The 23,413-nt window shown below is 35.7% G+C and overlaps 6 protein-coding genes across 13 annotated transcripts; 2 read left to right on the top strand and 4 right to left on the bottom strand.

Annotated features, from left to right (window-relative positions):
• Positions 1–593: 593 nt before the first annotated feature.
• On the bottom strand, positions 594–3,530 carry LOC108816978 (wall-associated receptor kinase-like 10). Its single transcript, XM_018589549.2, has 3 exons — positions 2,377–3,530; positions 2,162–2,263; positions 594–2,018 (listed from the first exon to the last, which is right to left on the bottom strand). Exons 1-3 carry the CDS (start codon positions 3,395–3,397, stop codon positions 775–777), a joined length of 2,367 nt encoding a protein of 788 aa, XP_018445051.1. The 5' UTR covers positions 3,398–3,530; the 3' UTR covers positions 594–774.
• A 1,415-nt stretch (positions 3,531–4,945) lies between these two features.
• On the top strand, positions 4,946–9,698 carry LOC108818392 (nudix hydrolase 3). Its single transcript, XM_018591354.2, has 21 exons — positions 4,946–5,103; positions 5,304–5,483; positions 5,567–5,644; positions 5,843–5,939; positions 6,041–6,174; positions 6,306–6,387; positions 6,472–6,558; positions 6,663–6,769; positions 6,841–7,012; positions 7,096–7,349; positions 7,435–7,516; positions 7,684–7,749; positions 7,885–7,962; positions 8,047–8,142; positions 8,243–8,349; positions 8,436–8,604; positions 8,725–8,808; positions 8,906–9,000; positions 9,077–9,167; positions 9,251–9,397; positions 9,485–9,698. The coding sequence occupies exons 1-21, from the start codon at positions 5,039–5,041 to the stop codon at positions 9,536–9,538; spliced, it is 2,325 nt and encodes a 774-aa protein (XP_018446856.1). The 5' UTR covers positions 4,946–5,038; the 3' UTR covers positions 9,539–9,698.
• Positions 9,699–10,008: 310 nt separating this feature from the next.
• On the bottom strand, positions 10,009–12,211 carry LOC108818393 (F-box protein At1g80960). The gene is made up of 5 exons (XM_018591356.2): positions 11,746–12,211; positions 11,401–11,619; positions 10,681–11,319; positions 10,393–10,569; positions 10,009–10,311 (listed from the first exon to the last, which is right to left on the bottom strand). Exons 1-5 carry the CDS (start codon positions 11,767–11,769, stop codon positions 10,009–10,011), a joined length of 1,362 nt encoding a protein of 453 aa, XP_018446858.1. The 5' UTR covers positions 11,770–12,211.
• Positions 12,212–12,344: 133 nt separating this feature from the next.
• LOC108817451 (aspartyl protease family protein At5g10770) lies at positions 12,345–18,671 on the bottom strand. Of its 2 annotated transcripts, XM_056990383.1 has the most exons (3): positions 18,531–18,671; positions 18,327–18,448; positions 12,345–13,771 (listed from the first exon to the last, which is right to left on the bottom strand). In XM_056990383.1, exon 3 carries the CDS (start codon positions 13,737–13,739, stop codon positions 12,495–12,497), a length of 1,245 nt encoding a protein of 414 aa, XP_056846363.1. In that variant the 5' UTR covers positions 13,740–13,771; positions 18,327–18,448; positions 18,531–18,671; the 3' UTR covers positions 12,345–12,494. The 2 variants fall into 2 exon arrangements, with proteins under 2 accessions (XP_056846363.1, XP_018445641.2); XM_018590139.2 differs by lacking the exons at positions 18,327–18,448; positions 18,531–18,671 and adding an exon at positions 14,171–15,892.
• Positions 18,320–21,567, top strand: LOC108817452 (lysophospholipid acyltransferase LPEAT1). 6 transcript variants are annotated; one of them, XR_001944006.2, is made up of 11 exons: positions 18,320–19,027; positions 19,425–19,550; positions 19,680–19,717; positions 19,805–19,869; positions 19,997–20,065; positions 20,151–20,284; positions 20,370–20,510; positions 20,608–20,671; positions 20,883–20,947; positions 21,131–21,169; positions 21,249–21,567. XR_001944006.2 is itself a non-coding variant. In XM_018590143.2 (9 exons), the coding sequence occupies exons 1-9, from the start codon at positions 18,494–18,496 to the stop codon at positions 20,885–20,887; spliced, it is 1,176 nt and encodes a 391-aa protein (XP_018445645.1). In that variant the 5' UTR covers positions 18,320–18,493; the 3' UTR covers positions 20,888–21,102. The 6 variants fall into 6 exon arrangements, 3 of the variants coding, with proteins under 3 accessions (XP_018445645.1, XP_018445643.1, XP_018445642.1); XR_008936495.1 differs by having other exon boundaries at positions 21,131–21,567; XR_008936496.1 differs by lacking the exon at positions 21,131–21,169.
• On the bottom strand, positions 20,969–22,538 carry LOC108817453 (protein HEADING DATE REPRESSOR 1). Of its 2 annotated transcripts, none has more exons than XM_056990384.1 (3): positions 22,235–22,538; positions 21,733–21,990; positions 20,969–21,581 (listed from the first exon to the last, which is right to left on the bottom strand). In XM_056990384.1, the coding sequence occupies exons 1-3, from the start codon at positions 22,356–22,358 to the stop codon at positions 21,412–21,414; spliced, it is 552 nt and encodes a 183-aa protein (XP_056846364.1). In that variant the 5' UTR covers positions 22,359–22,538; the 3' UTR covers positions 20,969–21,411. The 2 variants fall into 2 exon arrangements, with proteins under 2 accessions (XP_056846364.1, XP_018445646.1); XM_018590144.2 differs by having other exon boundaries at positions 21,656–21,990; positions 22,235–22,532.
• Positions 22,539–23,413: the final 875 nt, after the last annotated feature.

Here is a 23,413-nt window from a genome sequence, read left to right on the forward strand (position 1 = left end):
ATCATTAATAAATATTATGAATTCATAATTGTCTATTTTGTACTTTTCATTTAAATAAATTATTCGCTATATATCTTAGAAATATATCTTATTATATAAATGTAGATTTTTTATATAATACCCAGTATCAGTGATACATTTTACGCTAAAATACTAAAATATAAAATTAAGTACAAAAAAATAAACGTATTTATATATATATTGTATATGTTGATGACAAAAAAATAATATATATATTGTATATTTTAAGAATGAATTTTATTTGGTTCCGGTCATATTATCCATACCACTTCGATTTTGAGTAATATAATAACCGTCTTTCGTCAAAAAAATATATTTTTATTTGGACCGGTAGACAACCTAATTGGGATGGTCCAAAATAGGGTTAGTCAATTTGGGTTTGGTATAATCTAGACTTTGACCAACAATGTCTACAAACATGATTGTCCATTTGGATATACACAGCCCCCAATTGATATCTCTGATCTCAGCCGAAGCTGTATGCATTGTTTTATGTTTGTCCCTTTAATACAATGTACTGTATGTGTAACAAATTAATTACTAACAACAACCTAAAGAATGGCTTATCAGAATGTTAAAGTTTTTTTTTTGTTACAAACGGTATCCTTTTATTACACATAGGCATTCATAAAAAGGGTGTTACAAAAAAAAAAGCATTCATAAAAAGAAATACATTCACACATACAGAAACACCAAAATCGACAGAAAAGCAAAGACACTTAGATAATGCAGTGGCATGCAAAGTTGAAATTATTACCGTGTTTGAAAAGGAAACAGAGGCTCAACATCTGATATTGGCAAAGATGATGTACCGGCATCGTATTGAGAAGTTGGAGCAGTAACAGCATTGTTGTTCCATGATTGTACCCCTATGTTAGAATCCACAATTCTTTCTTCATTGTCTTCCTCGTTTTCACTATCACACTCATGTAGTTGCATATCCACAGAAGATGCACGAATTTTCTCCAATTCCATGGACACTTCTCTCATACTTGGACGTTTCCTTCCTTTCAGATTCAAACACTTCCTTGCAAGGTTTGCCGTTGCAGTCACTTGATTCAGCTTGCAACCATCTCTGATCCGTGCATCGATAATGTCAAACAGCCTATTCTCTTTCACTGCAAGAATGAAATAAGTTGCCAGTGTCCTATTTTCTTGAGACCGCAAGAAGGATACTGATTTTTCTCCGGTGATAAGCTCCGCAAGCACCACACCGAAGCTGTAAACATCACTCTTGTCCGTGAACTGGCTAGACTGGAAATACTCAGGATCCACATATCCCACTGTACCAGAAACTACGGTTGTAAGGTGTGTATGATCTACTGTTACCGTTCTTGAAGTGCCAAAATCAGACACTTTAGCTCGATATTTCTCGTCCAACATTATGTTTGTAGACTTGACGTCCCTATGATATATTGGAGATGATGCAGCCGAATGCAAATATGAAAGAGCTCCTGCAATATCTACAGCAATGCGGAGACGCACTTCCCAAGTGGTCATCGTTTGATCATCTGACTCATCTTCGTGAAGATGCTCGAAAAGATTGCCGTTGGGAATAAACTCGTAGACGAGAACAGGGACATCTGTCTCAAGGCAGCACCCTAATAGTTTGACGATGTTTCTATGGTTGATTTGGGAGAGAATGACAACCTCATTGATGAACTCTTCCAACTTGTCTTCATCCACAACTTTGGACTTTTTCACTGCTACAATTCTACCATCAACAAGCATTCCTTTGTACACGGTACCTTGACCACCCTGGCCAAGTATTCTAGTTGAACTAAAATTTTCAGTGGCCTTTCCCAGCTCTCTCGAGCTGAATACTCTTGTCTTTTCAACGTTGCCTTCGGTTGAAGTTAGTTGTTGTTGCAACAATAAACCTCCGTTCCGCTTGAAGAACTTCTTCTTTTGGTTTAACCTCCTTTGTTTTCTAATAAATTTGTATAAACCGTATATTCCACCAATCAAGATCAATGAGCCGAAACTTGAACCGAACCCTACAAAGGCATAACGTAAACCAAATTACTTTTTTTTGCACGGCTTTGGTTGAATATAAGATATAAAGTGTCGAAGGTCGCCTTTATACAACATCTTTAAATGGGGCTAAAATGTATTTGTGATAGAAAGTTGCACGGTTTACCTATAGCAAGCCGGTGATTGCTATACACGCAATTATAGGATCCTTGCAAATTGATACATGTGCCGCCCCAACAGTTGTCAACGTTAGTGCATTCATCAATATCTGTTTTTTAAATGAAACTGAAATCAACCATGATGATCTCATAGTTTACTTTGATCAAAATCATATATAGAAGATTTGAATACAAAATAGGAACCGCAAACACACTTACTAACCTTTACATCCACCCGGAATGTATGGGTTGCCCATGTAACCTGTATTGCATCTACAACTTGCATAATTAGGAAAATAAGAATTATAGTCGCATGCACAATTTATTGGGTTAGGCTCTCTAAATGGGGTTCTGCGATGTAGGTACTCTTTCATACTTGTGCATCTTAGAGAGTCTACGAAGGAGAGATTTGTTGTATGGATGAACCATCCTAGCTCAACTGTTGAATATCGTTTAGCAAGAAGCAGTTTTGGATCAGATCCATTTAACAATGAGTATGCCTGATCATCTGTTAAGAAGGCAACTTTACACCCTCTTGTGGTGGCGTTATCATCTATTTTGACACCAACAACCTGTTGAATACTACCGGGCATGCTTGCCTTGCAACATCTATTACCGTTGCAGCTTGTTTCATTTATATAACTTCTTCTACTACAATACCTGTAGTCTTCATCGTACATACTCTTACTATTACAGTTGACTGTCTCTAGATAATCTTTTGAAGCAGTATGATTTGTTGGGAGGCAACTGGAGAAGCATCCCACGATGCTTGGCTCGACATTTGTCAAGGACGCCCTGTTGTTGCAACCAATCGCTACGAGTGTATTACTGCCACCAACGTAGAAAGGGCTCCCCATCAAATTCAAAAGTGATGTAGACTCTTCTTGTTCGTTGCTAGAGCACCCCTTTGAAGTTATTTGGTTTTTTATGCGAACTGTCCCGTACGGTACACGGTCAGAATCATACGTGCGGAGTTGACTAGGAAAAGAGATATTCACAACTTCCTTGCCGATTATTGAAAGAACAGGGACGAGCTTCCCTGAAACTGAAAGAGAGTTATTATGATGATCACATATAATTTCGTACCATTTATTGAGATAGCAGCCCTTCCCGATTCCAAATGGGTACGGGATGTCGATCCCTCCACACCGGCTAGGACAAGACTCGGCAACAGTGAGATCAAAGATCAAGAAATATAGCAAAGAGAAGATAACCATAAGGGAAGAAGAATTATAAGAGCTCATGTTTGAGATATCCTCAAGAAATATGTGTTTTTTTTCCTTTAGTATTTTCTTTTGTAAAAGCAGAGTGGTTTTTGTAAAGAAGAGAAATGCTTGCGTTTACTTGGGACGCAGACAGCACAAGTGTTTAAGTCGTCGCCTTTGAATTTTCAGTCTCTTGAACAAAACAGATTAAAGGATCAAGACAAGTAGCAGAGTAAATCATGTCACATTCACATACACTTGCTTATCTTCTTTTACTCCTTACACTGGAAGCATGTCACAGCCTCCATATTTGAGTTTTCTTCCTCCACTAGCTTAGTAAACAGAAACAGAAAGCTGAATATGACACACCTTGCAAAAGAATCATTTATGGTGGGTCCTGATCAAAATCTAACGTTGATCATCCGGTTTGGTCAGAAGAGAAATTGGGCTACGCAAAACTTGAAATAGGCATTCAAAGATGATTAAGCCCAATGATTCAAAGACCAAACAGGAATTTGCATTAAAATTTACTCTTGTTAGAACTTAAAGCAGATGTATCAATTCTGATTTTTTTTTTAATCTGTGGCTTACTGTCAAAGTCATCACTGGTAAGATGTGGCTAAGGAAAGTAAAAATCCGTGCGTAATATATATAATTTGTTTGCGTTCTTGATCATCTTGGTTAGGGTAACGAGTCACACACTAAACATAACAATTATATGTAAGAAGTTTTGTGGAAATTTATATTCAACTTTCAGTTTATGCTGATCCCCACCTGATGCTGGCTTATTGGTCCTAAGCAAATTTCAACCATCCCATCCGAAAACCATTTGGAGTCTAAAGAGAATTTAGTCTAGAAGAAGCTGGCAGATCTCCCAAGGTCCTGAAAAGATCACTAAAGAAATACCTCACTAATGAATTAACTCCATGCCCTTAACTATATCATTATCCGTTGTTTCCGTTCCAGTTTCAGTACTATAGTATAGTAAAATCTCGTTTTAACTCTATTGCAAGAATCCATGCATCTGATAAGAGTCGTCTTTTGATATGACCACTAAACAACTCGTGAGTTTAACCTCTTGTTTTCTCTGTATATGCCTTGGATATAATACAATCAACACTACTAACGACAAATCATGCTGCCGACATAATTGTCTCCTTTAACATTAAGAGATACACGTCTCTTGAGCAGTAAGCCGAGTGGTCGAATAAATGTATGAACATTGTTTTGTTCACCCATAAGTGAAAGCGAATGCATGTATTGCTTATATACATGTACAAATGGCTGCTTGTTCTCTCTTAGAACAATGTGTTCGTAACATGTGTCTGTGGATGTCATGCTAGCTCATTTAACTGTATAGGGACCAGTTTAGGTGAAGCGACACTACGAAATGTTGATGGTTTGAGATGGCTCTCATTTAACTGAAGAAGGTTCAGCCAAGTAAGTGAGACTCTAAATGTGGATGGTTCAAGATGCCTCATTTAACCGAAGAGGGGACCGGTTTAGGTGAAGCCAAATATGTGACATTTAAATGCGGATGGTTCGATATGGCTCATTTAACTCAAAGAGTGAAAGAGAGGACCGGTTTAGGTGACGCCAAGTAAGCAAAAAACGTGTCACTTTTTATTCTTCTATAAATTGCGTAGCTTTTGGACACTTTAGTCACGGAAAGACAGAGCTATGGCGGAGGAGCACTTCGACGTTCTGACCAAATCCGGCGAGAAGACCGGTGTGTCCAAACCCAGGCATGTTTAATGTTCCCTTTTCTTATTATATGAAATACCCAGAAACCAAGTGATTTAGTTGAATCAAACCCATTGTGTATACGTTGAAAGTCTACGCCTTTCATTCGATTTTGATTTTGATTTGATGCTTCGTTGACCTGTTAAACGAGAAAGGGTTTTTTTAGGTTTACTCAGAGATTTTACCGTGTCCTGCCTTATAGGTCAGAGATTCACCGAGATGGAGATTACCATCGTGCAGTTCACGTCTGGATCTTTGTGGAGAGTACTCAAGAACTGCTTCTCCAACTCCGGTCTGATGATAAAGATTCTTGGCCTGGACAATGGGACATCTCAAGTGCTGGTCATATCTCAGCCGGTGATCCATCTCTTATATCGGCACAGTAAGTGAATCTGATTCTTCATTCATTCTCTTTACTTCGAGATCATTTTACTAAAGTTGATGTCTCACTTTTTTTGTGTGTAGGCGAGAGCTGGAGGAAGAGCTAGGCATAAAACTCCCAAAGGATGCCTTTGAAAAGATATTCGTCTTTCTTCAAGAATGGTTTGTTTGCTAACTCAACTGTCTTAGCTCATGTGATGCATGTTCTCTCTCTCTCTCTTTATAAATCTTTTGGTTGCTGCTCAAAAGTGTTTAGCTTTATCGGTGTGGTCGTTGCATCTTGAAGCTAACTGATTTATTACTCTATGGAGTCTCACGGTGCTAGTCTTATCCTACAGTGTGTTGCTTTCCTTTTTACAGTGTCACAAACAATGGAAAATTCATAAACAATGAGTTCAATGATGTGTATCTTGTTACAATTCTTCATCCAATCCCATTAGAAGCCTTTACTCTTCAAGTGAGTGAGAATTTTTATTTTATTTTACGACGCTATAAGTTTTAAGAACTAAAAGCCTCACAAGTTACCTCACCATTTCGTTTTGTTCTTGTATACATTAGAAAGAGGAAGTCTCTGCTGTAAAATACGTACCTTATGAAGAATACAGAAACCTTCTGGCCAAGGAAGATCCTGCTTATGTTCCATATGATGTTAATGGAGATTATGGAAAACTATTTGAAATAATCAGGCAGAGGTACATTATCTCTCATTGGTCTTTTCTGAGTTTGTTTTTTTTTTGTGCGCGACATATCCATTGCTAAGCTGAAGGTTGTATATAGAAAGTTCTTATCTTACAAGAGAGTGTTTCTTCTGAGTTTGTTGAAGGTGTCAAGTCAACGCTGAGGCTCGTAGTTTATCTCTGCAGAAGCAACTCCAGAGATACTCTCCTGTCACCCTAGAAGCAAAGGTATTAACTTGTCACATATATTACTGTCTGATTTATTTGTTTCAAATGTACCACAAAAGTCAGTTTTTCTTCTTGACAATGCAGTTGACAGAACTCTCTGAGGCGGATCAGAAAGCGCTCGGACTAATCGTGAAGGCTGCAAAAGTCATTGACGATATCTTCTATGAGCAGGTTTTGTAGATCTGTAGTCTGAATTTGCTGTTCTATTTGTGAGCATGAGATCTCATTGCTGAACTTAAAACTAAACTAAATAAGTTGTCTGTTATCCTAAACAGGTTTGGTACAGCAATCCAGCTCTAAGAGATTGGCTTAAGGAGCATGCCAATGCATCAGACCTGGACAAACTTAAATGGGATTACTTCCTGATCAACAAGAGTCCATGGTGATTGTCATTGAACTGTCTTTGTTTAAACATCAGTACAAGAGCTTGATGTTTTTGTTTGATATTTGTAGGTCGTCTCTTGATGAAAATGAACCGTTCTTGACCACGGCGGATTCAGCTGTGAAGTTGCTTCCTGAAGCAACGAAACCTATTACTGGCTGGAAGGGTCTTGAATATAGAGCAGCCTTCCCTTTGGCTAAACCACCTGGTGCAAATTTCTATCCTCCTGATATGGATAAAATGGTACTAACTAAAACAATATTTGTTGTTTGTTTTCCATTTTTATATGTTCTCATGGTAAGAAATGTGTTTTGAAAATCTTATAGGAGTTCAACTTATGGCTCAGTAGCCTAACGGAAGAGCAAAAGCATGCTGCAACAGGGTTTTTCAGTATTATAAAAAGGCGAAGTGAAGCTAATCTAGATGCTTCTCAATCTGACCATCTCGCCAACATCACAAAGAAGATACCAGACTCTAACTCCGATCTGTATAGTATTCCCTATTCAGAGATATATCGACCTTACCTCACAAAAGCTTCTGAACTTTTGCACAAAGCTGGAGACTTGGCCACTTCACAGAGGTGAAATAACATGCAGTTTCTTCACAGATATTTTCCCACTCGAGTAGATTTGCGGTTTGAAGTACTTCATAATGTTTTTTCATAGTTTGAAGAAGCTGCTGCACAGCAAAGCAGAAGCCTTCCTTTCAAATGACTACTATGAGTCAGACATTGCCTGGATGGACTTGGTACCTCTTCTTTGCTCATTCATTGTTTTAGATAAGTAGTCTTTCTTTCATAAGCGGATAGTTTTTGTATTGCAAGCTCTGGCTATTTTATTATCGAGTCAGCAATTTCGTGTTTGGGGGAGATTGTCATTCACACCATAACTTTACGTCTGTATCAATTTCTGTAGGATTCAAAGTTGGATATTACCATTGGTCCATATGAGACATACGAAGATGAAATTTTTGGTTACAAGGTAAGGATTTCCATAAAAGTTTCCTTCTGCTGTGATCTACTCACAATTTTTGCCTTCTTCAACCATTTGATTTAAATTTACATTAGGTTCTTTGCATGATATATCTCTCTAATCTGTTTTTATTTTTCATCGCAGGCTTCATTTGAAGCCTTCATCGGTATTCGAGATGATAAAGCCACAGCTGATCTGAAACTCTTTGGTGACAATTTAAAGGTACATTTCTCTTTTTGCAGCTTCAATCAATCAATATTCCAATTGCTTACTCTTGGATTAATTTTTTTTTTCACTTTCTGGTAGCTATTGGAAGACAACCTCCCACTTGACAGTGTATACAAATCAAAAGATGTTTCTGCTGCTCCTATTCGGGTCATTCAGTTAATCTACAATTCCGGAGTAAGTTCCAATGAGTATTCAAAGATGAACCGAGAGAGGAGGGGAAAAGTTTCCTTTGACTTGTCTTATCCACGGTTCACTTGTTTCTTGATTGTGACAGGATGTGAAAGGTCCTCAGACCGTTGCTTACAATTTGCCAAACGATGAGAAAATCGTCAAAGATAGAGGAACATCAATGGTTATGCTCAAAAACGTTCAAGAGGCAAAGTAATGTTCCGTCTTCCTCCATCTTTCATCTGTAAACCTTGTCTCGCATTACTTCTTAGTTGCTACTAAGCCTTTTTCATTTCCAGGTTTGAACATATTCTAAAGCCTATAGCTGAAGTCCTCATCAACAAAGAACAGAGAGGAATTGTTGATTTTGATTCCTTCTTTACTCACACCATTTGCCATGAGTGTTGCCATGGCATTGGTCCGCATACAATAACGCTTCCTGATGGTCAAACCTCTACAGTGAGAAAGGTTTTACTTCTTCCAGCAAGAGTGCATACATCTAATAAGAATCTTTTGTCATGCGATGAAGTACTAACCACAAGAAAACTTGTAGTTTAATCGTATCCCTTGTATTTTCATTTAATCCAGGAACTGCAAGAACTCCATTCTGCATTGGAAGAAGCAAAGGCAGATATAGTTGGTCTTTGGGCACTAAAGTTTCTCATCACCAAGGTCTATTATCATCTTTGCTAGTTAACGAAGCTTGGTTCCTGTAGATCCAATTTGCAAAACCTTGATTAATCTGGTTGGACTTTATGTGAATCAACAGGGTCTGCTTCCAAAGAGTATGGTGGAGAGTATGTATGTTTCTTTCCTAGCTGGATGCTTTCGATCCATCCGGTTTGGTCTCACAGAAGCTCATGGGTAATGAATGATACAGATAACCTCCAACGTTCTATATGTATATAGCTCCTGACATAATTATATCTTCCGACTTCAGGAAAGGACAAGCGCTGCAGTTCAACTGGTTGTATGAGAAAGGAGCCTTTGTTTACCACAAGGACTCTACATTCTCTGTTGATTTCACTAAGGTAACCCATCCATGAGAGGTTTATGATTCTTCATATCCAAACTCCAAAGTTGCTGAAAATCTTGTTTTCAAACGCATATAAAGGTAGAAGATGCAGTTGAGAGTTTGAGCCATGAGATACTCACAATCCAAGGAAGAGGTGACAAAAAGGCAGCAACATTGCTTTTAAATAACTACTGCACTATCACCGGACCTTTGAAAACCTCTCTAGAGAAGCTCGAGAGCGTTAAGGTATTACAAGATAATATAAACACTGTTTCTACATAATGATGATTCACATAGAAATTATCTGCCTGCGTGGTTTGTTTGTCTGTTTAGGTACCAGTGGACATATCTCCGACATTCCCATTAGCAGATGCATTGATGAACTGAGATCTGTCTCAAGCGATATGTTGTGTTTCAGTTTCAGCTAGTTTTGTGGTTTTACAATAAAAAAGCCAGATGATTCATCATGAACCAATTCTGGGTTTGTAAGAATGATCTGAATGGAGTTTGTTTGCATAATAAAAGTTTCTTATCTTTGATTGAACAACACTGGGTTCCTTTGAATTTGATCTTCCCTGCGATGAAAAGACACGACTAGAATTGTACCAAGTGAAATATGCCATTTTTTCAGCATTTGTGGGTCTAATTAAGGTGTTTTCTTGTCTTCTAATTGTTGCATTACTACTACGCAAGTTAAACTGCTTCACATTCTTCCTCTCTTGCAGCTACAGGTAGTTCAGGAAACAAACAAAAATATCTGAAATACATGGACTTTTAAAGCTAAAGTTATTCTTGGAAAAAAGTTCTCAACTCTTAAAGCCTGAAACTGCTAACTGATTGGAATCAAAATGGATTAATTAGAAATATATTATGGTAATCTTCCGTTGATGTATCGTTCGAAGTGCTCGTAGCTTGGCTACTGCCGTTTTTATCTCCAGCACCTTCTTTGCAGGAAATGACGTCTTCTTGATCATCATGTTCTTTATCACCGTCCCTTGCCTAATCAAACATGACGCAAAGGCAAACTCTTCCTCTGAACCGCTGAAGTTAAGCATGCACACAGTATTCACACAGAATTCAGCATTGGGGAACGGATCTTTGTACTTATCCTTCTTCTTATTATTCCAAGAATCATTTTCTTCACTAGGATCATTGTTATCCTGAAGAACCATATAAGATTACGTTTAAAATTAACCAAATTAGTAAGTCATGACTAGTCTTCATGCATGAATGGTTCAAACCTTGAATATGATCTCCAGCTCTGTCATTTTATGAGTCCATGCATGCAAGACTTCCTGTAACCTCTCAAATTCTGTTGGATTATTTAAATCCACACTCACCGACAAGGATCCTGCCGTTATCCTCGACTTTATACCAAACAAGCTCACTAACTCTTCATGCCAAATAATTTTCTTCTCCTGAATAATAATAATTAATAATACATTCAAAACAATGTCAAACTTACCAATATCAAATTACCATTAGTTCCTTCTCTAGTGTATATCCGAAAGCATTATTCCAAAACGTACCTTTGATATGTTGTAGCCGATGTGAGGCGTGAGTGCCGGCCTAATCCAAAAGCTTCTACTACACTGAAGTCTTGGAGCAACAATGAAAATGTCATCTTTCTTGAAATATATATCTACGAAGGCGAGAATATCTAGACTAGGTGCTGACACTCTGATGCCATCAATGTGTTTGCAAGACGACGTCACTAGCAAGACCTTTAATTTGTTGTTCTCAATCTTCAAAGGAGCCCCAGTTTTCTTGACGCAAGCGATGTCTAGTACAAGCACCTCGAGAGAAGGACAAGATGCAAGTACGCTGTTAAAGACTCCAACCTCAGAGGCCACACATAGTAGTTTGAGTGTCGTGAGATTCGGGCAGTAGCTCAAAGGATGTGAGGTTTCGAGAATGTATAAAATTAGTGAGAGTGACTTAAGGCTTGGATGGGAGAAGAGGTTGGTGGAAATTTCAAGATACTTGTTGGGCCCCGTTCGATCCAAATAAGCATGATGTTGTGCATAGTGGTTTGTAAGTGTGAGAACTCTGGTGTGTTTCGAGCAAGTCAGTGCTTGAACCCAAGTATTGACCATTCCATTTACACTTTGGTATGTGTAATGGTTGATTACACAGCTCTCTAAATGTCCACGGTGATTGTTTATAATCTTTGAAACACCAACAACAGTAAAGTAAGATTGATTCAGAAAAGAAAAAAAAAGGAAAAAAATATATATATGTGAACAAACCTTAGTCAGCAATGTAGCAACACGATTCGAACCATCAATAGGCTCTTTGGAATTGATAATCCTTGACATGTTCAAGACTAGATGAGATATGTGCTTCCACACGTGTTCCCATCGTTTGGACACAAGACTCGTCCTCACAGCTTCTTCTGTGGAAAGTCTCGATAATATCACGAGCAATACGTCATCAGGGAGTTTGCTGATGCAATCAACATCTTTAACCTGCAAATGAATAGACATATATTTGTATAATATGGGTTTTGTCCACTCTCCGTCGAATAATATTAAGATAAATCGAACAGAAACATTCTATCTGAGTTAAACTCTTTGCTGATCCAGACATGTTACCTGATCAGTTGACGATCCCTCCATGTTGGCTTTTGAGATTCACTCCGAGTTTTGAGGCGTCTGATTCTGTTGGTGTGGTTTCACAGACGATATTTTTATTTGGTTATCTTTTTTTCTATTTATAATGGGGTTTGTTTCCACAACTTTTTCATTTCATTTATAATTATTAGTTAAAAATACTTTTCAAATAGAATTGAAATACTTTTATCTTAAAACTAGCAGAAAACCTTTTTAAATAGCATTTTTTTTTAAATATAATATTTGCATTTAAGGTTTGGTGGCTAAGGTTAGTATTCATGGTGAGTAGGATTAGAGTTTCGGAATTATACTCCTCTTTTGTAAAATGAGTGCTATTTTAAAGATTTTCTAGGTGATATTTCAATGAAACTTTTAAAATATGATATTTTAGTAATTTTATTAATTTAATAAAAATATATTTTAATTTTTCTATTTATAATTGTGTGTTTCAACTACTTTTTCTTTTATTTATAATTATTCGTTTAATTAATTTTATCATAATATAATTTTCTTTTTATATATAATTGTTTGTTTCAAATATTTTTCCTTTTATTTATAGTTATTCGTTTTATTACTCTTAATATAAAATGATCTTTCTTTATTTTGATTATTTTTCTATTTTATAATTGTTTGTTTCAAATACTTGGCCAAAAGAGATAATTGGCTTTCATGATATGAGGGGGAGGGGAGGGGAACACACAAAGCTTATTACACAAGTCATTAGGTAGTCATCAGAAACTGCAGTTTTCTCCTGCTATCCCAAGCTTCTCTTGTTTGGTATCATATATCACTCTCTGGTTTTTCTGTTGATAGTTTCCAAGGATACCAACATCGTTTTCATATGAAAGACTTGCCAAGGCCAAGCAGACTAGAGATGCATCTGGCTTGACAAAGTAGAACACACCAGTGACATCCACCTCAAGCTCAGCGTTACCTTGGAAAATCATTTTGATAGTTGGTATGCTTACGTCTTCATAACTTGTGAGGTTAAAACAAGTGTCCAAGATTGAATAACTTGGAGCTGAAGGAAACCCAGAGAACTGTTTCAGAAACTCTGTCTTCACAGCTTTGTAAATGGAAGGTGGCAGTCTCGTGATGACCGTTCCTGAATCGATTAGAATCCCTCCACCAAAGCTCGAAGATTCAAGATCCACGCCACCAATGCTAGCACCGGTGAGGTTCAGAACGTAGAAGGAACTAAGCTGAGGGTTTTGTACTAAAGGAGTGTAAGAAACTGAAGTTGTGTTCTTGTAAACAGAGGAGTCCTCACCGAAAGATAGTGAGCCTGAAGCTCCATCCTCAAGAGAAGGTAGACAGTATGAGAAAACACCGTTGAAGTTTTTCAGGGTTTGTGAGACTAAAGAAACAGAGCTTCTTCCCAAACCCATTAGACCAGAAGCTCCTCCAAACAAACCTTTGTTGCTCCGGCCACAACCAAAGACAAAGCTCTCGACTTTCGTGTCGCCCAGTTGGATACTTTCACTTCCCAAGTTTCCACGAGTGTATGATCCATCCCCATAGCTGACAACGTAGTCACAAGTCGTTTTATCAACACCGTTGTCGCCTCCACAGAGGCCTGAATTGCCTGTAGCTGCTACAAGATCCTGACAAGTTGATGAGTTGCAGAATACTGTCTTGTAAGAAGATGAGACTGATGGGTCATACAGAGGACCTTCTTGGTTGTAACAAGACTTGCAAGGCTGGCATTGGACCCATGTCAAGTCACTTCCAGTGTCGACGATCAAAGTCATGTTTCTCCCTCCTAAATCAACTGTGACAATGTAATTTAGAGTTTGGAGTGTCATCCCTGAGGTTAGTGGAATCTGAGCTTCTGAAATGGATTCTGTGGTGGTTGAGCTCATGGCTTTGATTCTTAGTTGAAGTGATTGGACTCTTAGGTTGTCTAGAGTTAAGGCTCTTCTCAGCTTCTTACCCCAATCTATAGTCTTTCCTGAGCAAAGTTCTCTATGTTTCATCTTTAGTGTAGTGGATGATTCTCTCCCTTTTCCTAGGTTTTTAAAACAAAAAACAGAGTAAAGAGTCAACAATGGATATCAAAAACAGAGGATTAGAAAACAGAGTTTACAAGCAAAAGATACAAATATTTATGTTAAAAGAGTGTTCTCTTATGGAGGAAAGAATCTAAAGATTCTATAAATACAGTTGTAAAGCTTTAGAAGAACAACTATATAGTATTATTATTACTAATCCCAATTGAAAGACAAGGGAGCTAAGAAAAGTAATGTAAAGGTAATGACTTTAAATTAATGTTTGAACAAATTTTGAGGCTTTTGCTAATTTAAACCCTTCAATCACGCCATTAAGTATATTAAACTAAAGCAAAGGAACAGTATCTTTCTCTAGGTTGGTGAACGTTTGAGCGGAGAAAAAGAAAAAAAAATCTCACCAAGATTGTGAGAGAAACATGAACTTGGAGCTTCATATGATTTCCTGGGAGACCAAATGTTGTTGTGCAGACTGAGAATCTTCTTCTCTTGGACGCCATGAACAGCAACACACGACAGAAGATGGTAAAGAAGAACAAGAAGAAAAGGAGCAAGAGAAAGATTCATTGGCAGAAAAGTTGCTTTCTTTGACATTTTCTTCAGAAGGATTCTCTTGGCAGAGAGAAAATATGAGGTGAGAGGGAAGAGAGAGGGGAAATAAATAGAGAGATTCTTGGGAAGTTTGGAGGTAGCGAAGAGAACAAAAGAAGAAGTGCTGGCGAGAAGTAGCAAAGGAACACATACAAAAAAAAACTAAGGACCCCACTTTGTGCATGAGAAAATTATTGGGGATTCACGTGAATTACTGCAATCTTATTACCTAATTATTACAAAAATTTACAGTGTTTTCTGTGCTTACAAAATTGTACAATAAAATTTTGTTTGAGCCAAATAGAAAATTAAAAAATGTGGATGGTGATCCTACTTCTGTTACAAAATTCTTATAGAAAAAAAATAACATTCTTCTAACACAACATGAGGCTATAACAGTAACCATCAGTTCAAGATTATTGTAAGTTTCAGGCCAAAATGCTGTTTCGTTTTTGCACTATAGTAAAACAATTATGAGACAGTGACATGTTTTTACTTTTTACAAAACATAAGTTTTCGATAAAAAGATTGGTTATCTTTTTTATCCTACTGTTTTACCTAAAATAATCGTATTTTATACAGTTTTCTAGCATAATTTTTTAGCAACAAACATGTCACATGAGTCATGAACATACTATATCATGATTCATGAACATATACTTTATCATGAAGACACTAATTGAGGTAATTTCCAAATGAAAAGACAATATCATGAACATATGCTTTGTTTTCATCATACTATACGCTTCAGATTTGATTTTCAACAAACAAAAATAGAAGAAAAGACTACTCAACCTCACAGTGAAAGGGAATCTATCTGTCGCAACTTCCACTTTTGCTTTTAGGTTTTGTCTGAGACAAAATCAGTAAGCTTGTTAACTAAGGTTTTTGCTGGCAACTCTTATTGACACACCATCTTCGAATTGTTTTCTTACCATGACCATTTTTACATTATGTTTCTTAGCCAGCCTTGTGGTAATTAGTCCAACTACACATATTATATATTAGATTTGATATCTCCTATATATTCACAAGATATCACTCATATATTTATACATATATAAAAATCATGGTGGTGGTAACTATTGATGGAGGTTGAATAGCTATGATTATGTCTTGGACTCTACAAACTTTTATACTTATTATAATTAAGCAACTTGATTGTTAATGTCCAATCTCTTTACTCGATTAAAAGAAAACAAAATGATTAATCTTGGCTCTTGAATTGAAAGGAGAAATGCCTTGTGATTGTGTACGGTTTTATTTTAAGTAGGGCAAGTTGATACCTGATTCGCTCTGTGTTTTGCCACTAACGTGTATATATAAATACTAGGTGTTTTGCCCGCAGTTGCGGGCTTAATAATTTACAAATTACTAAATAAATATATTATCAATTTGAGAACCACTAAAATAAATTATTTTCATGCTACTGATATATTTAATAATTAATTAAATATTAATTTTATATAAAATAAAGTTTTTTATTTTAATAAGATATTTTTATTGCGTAAAAAAGTTTGAAAATATTCACATATATATTACATAAAACTATATACATGTATTTATATTTATTTTAAAAATATTTTGATGTAAAAATATTTTGGATCACATAATATATATTTTTTAGATAATGATGAGAATTAAATTAATAAAATTCATTTTGAATTTGTGAGTAATTCTATATTAACAAATCTAATCTAATTATTTATTAAGGGTAATGAAGATTTTAAACGCTTTAACTTTTACCGTGAGAGAAGAAAAATCTTTTTGAAAATAGTAGTATAAACTAATTTTTCTTTTTCAGTTACATAAAATTAATTAAAAAATTGGATCACATAATTTATAATTTTTTAGATAATGATGAGAATCAAATTAATGAAATTCATTTTTAATTTGTGAGTAATCCTATATTAACAAATCTAATCTAATTATATATTAAGGGTAATGAAGATTTTTAAACGCTTTAAATTTTACCGTGAGAAAAGGAAAATCTTTTGAAAATAATAGAATAAACTAACTGTTATTTTTCAGTTATATAAATTAATAATTTTTCTTGATTAATCTTTAATTATGTATTTTCTGTTTTTTAATTTATTTTAAATTTATTATTAAAAGATAATTTCAGATAACAACACAATATATATAAAAATTATCTTTTATTTTTAAAATATATAGGTTTCAGATAATTCTTCTTGTTATTAATATAATTTTAATCACTTATTTAGTTAAAATCATTTAAATTCGTTTTTATTCTGTAGTTAAATTATATATTTTATTATATATGAAATAAATCTTAAAATTCATTTAATATTCTCTTTTAAATTATTTAAATTTAATAATTTTATTTTATTATATAGAAATAAATCTTAAAAGTCACTTAATATTCCTTTTAAATTATATAAAATTAAGAATTTTATCTGTTTAATATTTAGTTATATACTTTATGTTTTCAACTTTATATTTAAAAAATTCAGATAACAACACAACATACATATAAGAATTATATTTATAGTTTAAAATATTTTTAGATTTTGGATAAATCTTACTATTATTAAGTTTAATCAATTATTAATAAAATAAATTAATTTTTGTTTTTATTTTTAGCTTAATTATATATTTTAAGTCACTTAATATTCTCTTCTCAATTATATAAAATTTAAAAAAATTATTTGATTAATATTTAGTTATATACTTTATGTTTCCACCTTTATAGTTAAAAAAAATTCAGATAACATTACGTACTTATATGAATTATATTTATATTTTAATATATTTTTAAATTTTGGATAAATCTTACTATTATTAAGTTTAATCAATTATTAATAAAATAAATTAATTTTCGTTTTTATTTTTAGCTTAATTATATACTTTATTCATTAAGGGTAATATCGATATTAACCGCTCTAACTTTTAACGTGGGAACTCTGTTGCAAAAATTTACTTCACAAATAATAGTATAGATAGATATATACAGTATAGTAATCAGTACAGCCCTCAGTGGACTCGATCTGGTTCAAATCAAATTTAACAGAATCCATTAACAAACAAACAAAAAGTAAAATACGTCACGAGGTTGGATCAAACCATTATTTACACTGATCAAAATGTAAAAGGACCTCGATTCATTTATTATGGCATTTGGTCATATACCATATTCTAAAACAACGTGGGATTGAGAAAACTAGCCAGCCTATCACATATTAAGGAATAGTTTCACATAACAAGAGCATGGCATTTTATATAGAACTTGTGCCGATTCCTTTATAATTTGAAGGTCAAATTGTAATTTCTCCTAAAAAAATTTACCTGACAGAAAAATTAAACTCTTTTTTTTAGTGTAAATAAAAACTAAACTCTTAGGTAATAAAACAATTAAGTTACTGCATATCCATCAGTTTCTAAATGATAAAGTTTTAATTTTTAAACAAATTTGATGTATTTTTATTGATTACTAGTAAAAAATAAGTCATCACTAAATACTTACTGACAACAATTATATATTTGAATTGCTATTGATTTAAAAATTATCTAATTTTATAGATATATTAACCAAAATAAATAAAAGATCTTTTGGAAACAAGTACTATGTCACAGTTATAATATATCTTCTTTATTTTTCCCTATTGTTTTTAAGTTTTCTCATTCATCTAGATAGATATTGTCTAGCAAAGATAAGTCCAATAAAATAAAGTATTATCTGAATTCTGAAGGAGAAAACTAGATACTATCCAGAAAATATTATCGACACTATCTGGAAAAAGAAAATTCAGTTTGTTTTCCTTAACAAACTTGAATTAACCAACACAATCGGGTGTTGAAAAAAGAAAAGAAAAAACTAACCACAATCGGGGTCCGTTTATTGTATCAAACTATCCATCTAACGGCTAAGATCAGTAAGCGTATAATACATTAGCATGTACGTTATCATACCGTATCAAAACCCCTTATTCTCTGTTTCAGGTTTACCTTTTACGGCGAACGAATCTACGAGTGCGCGAAAGCTGAAAGAGCCTGAAAACCTTGACGGGGGAAAATCTAGAGACGAATCACACGACGAACCCAACTCTCATTCCGAAACTCAGAAACCCCTTTTTAATAAATAAATAAATAAATAAATAAATAAACACGACAATATGGAATCGGAGCTAAAGGACATGAATTCGAATCCACCGTCGTCGTCGTCGTCGTCGAGCAGCAAAGAGGAACGCCCCCTGCTCAAATCAGAATCCGACGTGTCCGCCGCCATCGAAGAGCTCGACAAAAAGTTCGCGCCTTTCGCGAGGACGGACTCGTACGGGACGATGGGTCTGGGTCCTTTTCCGACGGCGGAGAAGGTGAAGCTCGCGGCGGCGATGGTGACGCTCGTTCCGGTGCGGTTCGTTCTGGCGATGAGCATCTTGCTTCTGTATTACTTGGTGTGCAGGGTGTTCACGCTGTTCTCGGCTCCGTATCGTGGAGGAGAGGAGGAGGAGGAGGAGGAAGAAGAAGAGGGTGGAGGAGGGGTTGTTCAGGAGGATTATGCTCACATGGGAGGGTGGAGAAGGGTTGTGATCGTGCGGTGTGGGAGGTTTCTCTCTAGAGTTTTGCTTTTTGTGTTTGGGTTTTATTGGATCCCTGAGAGCTCTCTGGATCGAGTTGATTCTGATCTCAAAACAACTTCTTCTGAGGTATATAATATAAGCTAAGGTTTTAAGTACATTCAAGTGTGGGAGGTACCTACTTGTAGGTTGTGGATAGGGAGACTTTTAAAGTGTTAGCAGACATAGTTTTGGTGACATTTATTGTTAGGTGAGGAGGTTTGGTGTTGTACAATGACATTAGGATGGTCCTTTTCTGAGGTATAATATAAGCCAAGTTTCATTACGTGTGTGTGTGAATAACTTTTAGTCTTGTAGAATGTGGATAGAGGAGGGAACCTTGAAGACATAGTTTTGGGTACATTTATTGTTAGGAGAAGTTTGCTTGTTGTACAACTTATTGGGGACCTCTTTTTTACTGAAGTTGATTCAAGTTTTCGTTCCCACTGATGGATTAGCGTTTGTTTCTTCTCTTAATTCGTTACAGATTGCAGAGAATGGTGAAACCGAGAAGGAGGAACCTGAAAGGCCTGGTGTCATTGTGTCTAATCACGTTTCGTACCTTGACATTTTGTATCATATGTCTGCTTCTTTCCCAAGTTTTGTCGCCAAGGTTAGTTGATTGATATATATATGCTTTATTGTACTTCTGTTAAGTTACTTTCTGAAGTTCACACTTTTTAGTTTCTATTTCCGGCAATGACATTTATATTTGTCTGTATGTTGACTTTTGGTGCTGAAGAGATCAGTGGGCAAACTTCCTCTTGTTGGCCTTATCAGGTTAGTTGTGAATGACTTCCTCTAAAGTTCTTTAACACTCTTTATATCTCATCTCAAACTTTGTTATACTATCTTTTTTTTTGGCAGCAAATGTCTTGGTTGTGTCTTTGTTCAGCGAGAAGCAAAATCTCCTGATTTCAAGGGTGTATCTGGTATGTGATTGTTGCCTCTTTAGCTTGTGTATGCTTTAGTCTCTTACTTTCTTAGCACACTATGTTATCCATCTTGAAATATAGTCTTCATACTATGTAATTTAACAACTGTTTTGTATCTTTACAGGCACAGTAAACGAAAGAGTTCGAGAAGCTCATAGGAATAAATCTGCTCCAACTATTATGCTTTTTCCAGGTTAAGTATCTCTCCCTTTATACTGCTTTATCAACAACCTGACCATCGTGTCTCTCCCTAACACTGTGATTTGGTCTCACTGCAGAAGGAACAACTACCAATGGAGACTACTTGCTTCAATTCAAGACAGGTGCATTTCTGGCAGGAACTCCTGTTCTTCCTGTTATTTTAAAATATCCATACGAGCGTTTCAGCGTGGCATGGGATACAATCTCCGGAGTGAGTATTCCTTATAACAAAACTCGCTGTTTCCTCAGAAAGAAGCTTTCATCTTAAAATTAAATCACCCTCTCTTGTTTACCAGGCACGCCACATTATCTTCCTTCTCTGTCAATTCGTAAACCACCTGGAGGTGATACGGTTACCTGTATACTACCCTTCACAAGAAGAGAAAGACAATCCCAAACTCTATGCTAGCAATGTCCGGAGATTAATGGCCACCAAGGTAAGTAAAAAAAAAAAAACTAGAGAGACATGTATAATACTTTTGGCTTTTATGTTATTGTTTTACTCACTCTTGGCTTTGCACTTGTTCCTTGTAGGGTAACCTGATTCTATCGGACTTAGGACTTGGAGACAAGAGGATATATCACGCGACCCTCAATGGTAATCTCAGACAACTCCGTGTTTTCCATCAGAAAGAAGAATGAATTTTCTTTTTTTACTGGCCTGACAGTTTCTGTAACGTAGTAGTCATTACCAAAAAAAAAACAAAACCACGATTGTGATTGAATAATGGAAACACAACTCGAGTTTTTCTCTCATTGTCTTTTGTTAACTACAGTGTGTTATAGTGAGTTTTTTGAAAATAAATCAGAATAAAGAAGCTGTGGCTGGGATGGGAATGTAAAATCTGAAGCAATGTCTTTCGTGTTGGTGCAGGTTTGTTTTGCAAAAGCTAAATAATGATGGACACTCGATATTCGTGGTCCGTAGATTTCATTTATTCATAGGACACAAGGATTACACTTCTTAACACCACAACATATCTCTATCTGTATATGATCCTATCTCAATTTCTATGTTTTTGTAATTTTTTCTGTTCCCTCTACTCCCCTGCTGAAGGCAACTTGTAGACACACACACACACACACACTTAGACAGGTTCTTCATCCTCCCAACAACTTGCAGAGAACTTGACTCAGAATATATAGTGTTCTTGATTCTTTATTTGTTGCAACAGGAGGAAACAACAACAGTAGCTTAACCAGATAATAGATGGTGGTTAGAGCTTCTTTCCTCCCTTTTACTTAATGGACAAACGAATAAAAAAACAGAGCGGAGCTATTATAGGTAGACGGGGGGACGTACATACTAGCTAGGGTTCTTCTGCTACTTCTTCTTCTTCATCTTGATGTATCATGTTGACAAGCATATCGACTTGCTCTTTCAACATTGTATTCTCTCTTTCTATCTCTGTTCTCTTGCTTCTCTCTTGTAGCAGCTGAAGTTGCAGATGCTCTAAGCAACGTGAGTCCTCTTCTAGCTGCTCGTTTAACCCATCTATCTCTCGATCCTGTCCCACAATCCTCTTTTAATCAAAAAAGTTTCCAACAAAATACAAAAGAAACAGACCAACAATCCCTTTACCTTTCTGTTCATTTCTTGGACAGCGATTCTACGCATGCTCTCAACCACATCAACATTCACCAGCTTCCTCTTCTTACCAATCAACCAGCCTTTAGGATAGTTTGCAGACTCGAAATCTGGAGGTGGCAAGAGGGAATCAGCATCTGTTGGTCGCTTTCCGTTCAAGTTTGTAATGGGTTCGAGTGGCTCAAACAGAGCTTTTCTTTTCTCTGACAGAACAGGAGGAGTTGTGGTCATTGGCTCCCCAACTTTCTCGGTTTCCATCGCTGTTGTCTCATCCTTCTCTGGTGTGACCTCCATAGCAGCTTCTAGTGCCTTGTCCTGGTTCGCAGATGCTGCAATAGAAGTTGTTAATGCTTTTGACTTCCAAACGCACATATAACGGATCAGACCAAGATTACTAAAACCTTTTGATGTTCCGAGCTTAAGACTTAGAGATCAATTGAAGACTAGTAGTAATAAAAGCTACCTGTCTAGATCTCTAAACAGAGTCTTTTAAGGAAACAGAGTAGAGAGACTAAAAGCTCAAATCTTTGAAACCAAATAAAAATTCAGAGAAAGCAAGAAACAGAGAAGAACCTGATCTTTTTCTTGACTTCCACGCGATCTTGGTGGTAGAGACAGGGAAAAACCCTCCCACAAATCCATCACCAACTGTCTTCTTCTTCTTATTCTCTCCCTCAAATCCATTCCCTTTCTCCATTTTAATCTGAAAAGGTTTCACAGGAATGAAACAGACACACGGTTTGGAGAGAGAAGAAGAAGAAGATAGCGTACGCGAGGGGGAGAGAGAGAGAGAGGTTGAACGGTAAAGGTTTGGCGTTTTGGTTGCAACTACGAAAGGCTTTTGCGTTGTTCTTCACACTTGTTGTTATATGCTTTTTTTCTTCCTTTTTTCTTTTTTGAGGTATATGAATGAAATAAGAAGTGGACAATAGTTGTCTGATCGTTTACTTGTGCGGGACCCTTTCCCCTCTTCTTCCTTTAAGCTTGTTTTTCATGCATCCTTTAAAATCCTTTCCTAAAAAACCCAAAAAAAAAAAAAAAACATAGTATGATTTCCATACCAGTTTATATAAATCAAATAGAGGTGAGACCTTATACTTCTCGTGATTTTTTTCTCAGTTGTTTTTCTCGATTTTGTTAAATTTTCCGTGGTTTTCTTACTGATAAATAAATACGTATCATATTTTAAAAATATTTTAGACTTTACTTGGGTTTATTCTACGTTTTGATTGGGAAGTAAATTAAGTTACAAGGATCTTTAGAAGGTTTTGTTGTGTATGATCACACGTCTAATCCATAAAGTCTTCTCCTGCATAGTTCTTGCAAATGATTAAACAAAGTATACGACATCTCATTACTTTTTAGTTTTTTCACTAAAGTCAAGGTTATATTATTAATCAATGACCAGCTGAGAATTTTTCAAAGATTTCGTCCTTTGAAATATTGTTTTTTTATTTTCTACTCTTTGATCTAAAAATATATTAACACTTTTGTTGTTTTTACATAATATTTAGTAAATGATATCTAGGATAAAACTAAAAATACTACATATTTCGTGTGTGTCTTTGACCTTTCGGTGTAACTTTAGCATAATAATCGAATTATTTCAACCAGATGAGTTAGTCGGGTGGTGAACAGTTTGCAGTTGCAAGTACGGTCCTGGGTTTAACTCGTCCTGGCCACGGTAAAACTTAGACCTCCTCTTTAATAGATACAAACGCAGGTTGGTACCAGGTCTAGGAAGTCTAGGGA

The sequence above is a fragment of the Raphanus sativus genome, chromosome 7 (assembly GCF_000801105.2).
Source record: "Raphanus sativus cultivar WK10039 chromosome 7, ASM80110v3, whole genome shotgun sequence".
NCBI classification, from domain to species: domain Eukaryota; kingdom Viridiplantae; phylum Streptophyta; class Magnoliopsida; order Brassicales; family Brassicaceae; genus Raphanus; species Raphanus sativus.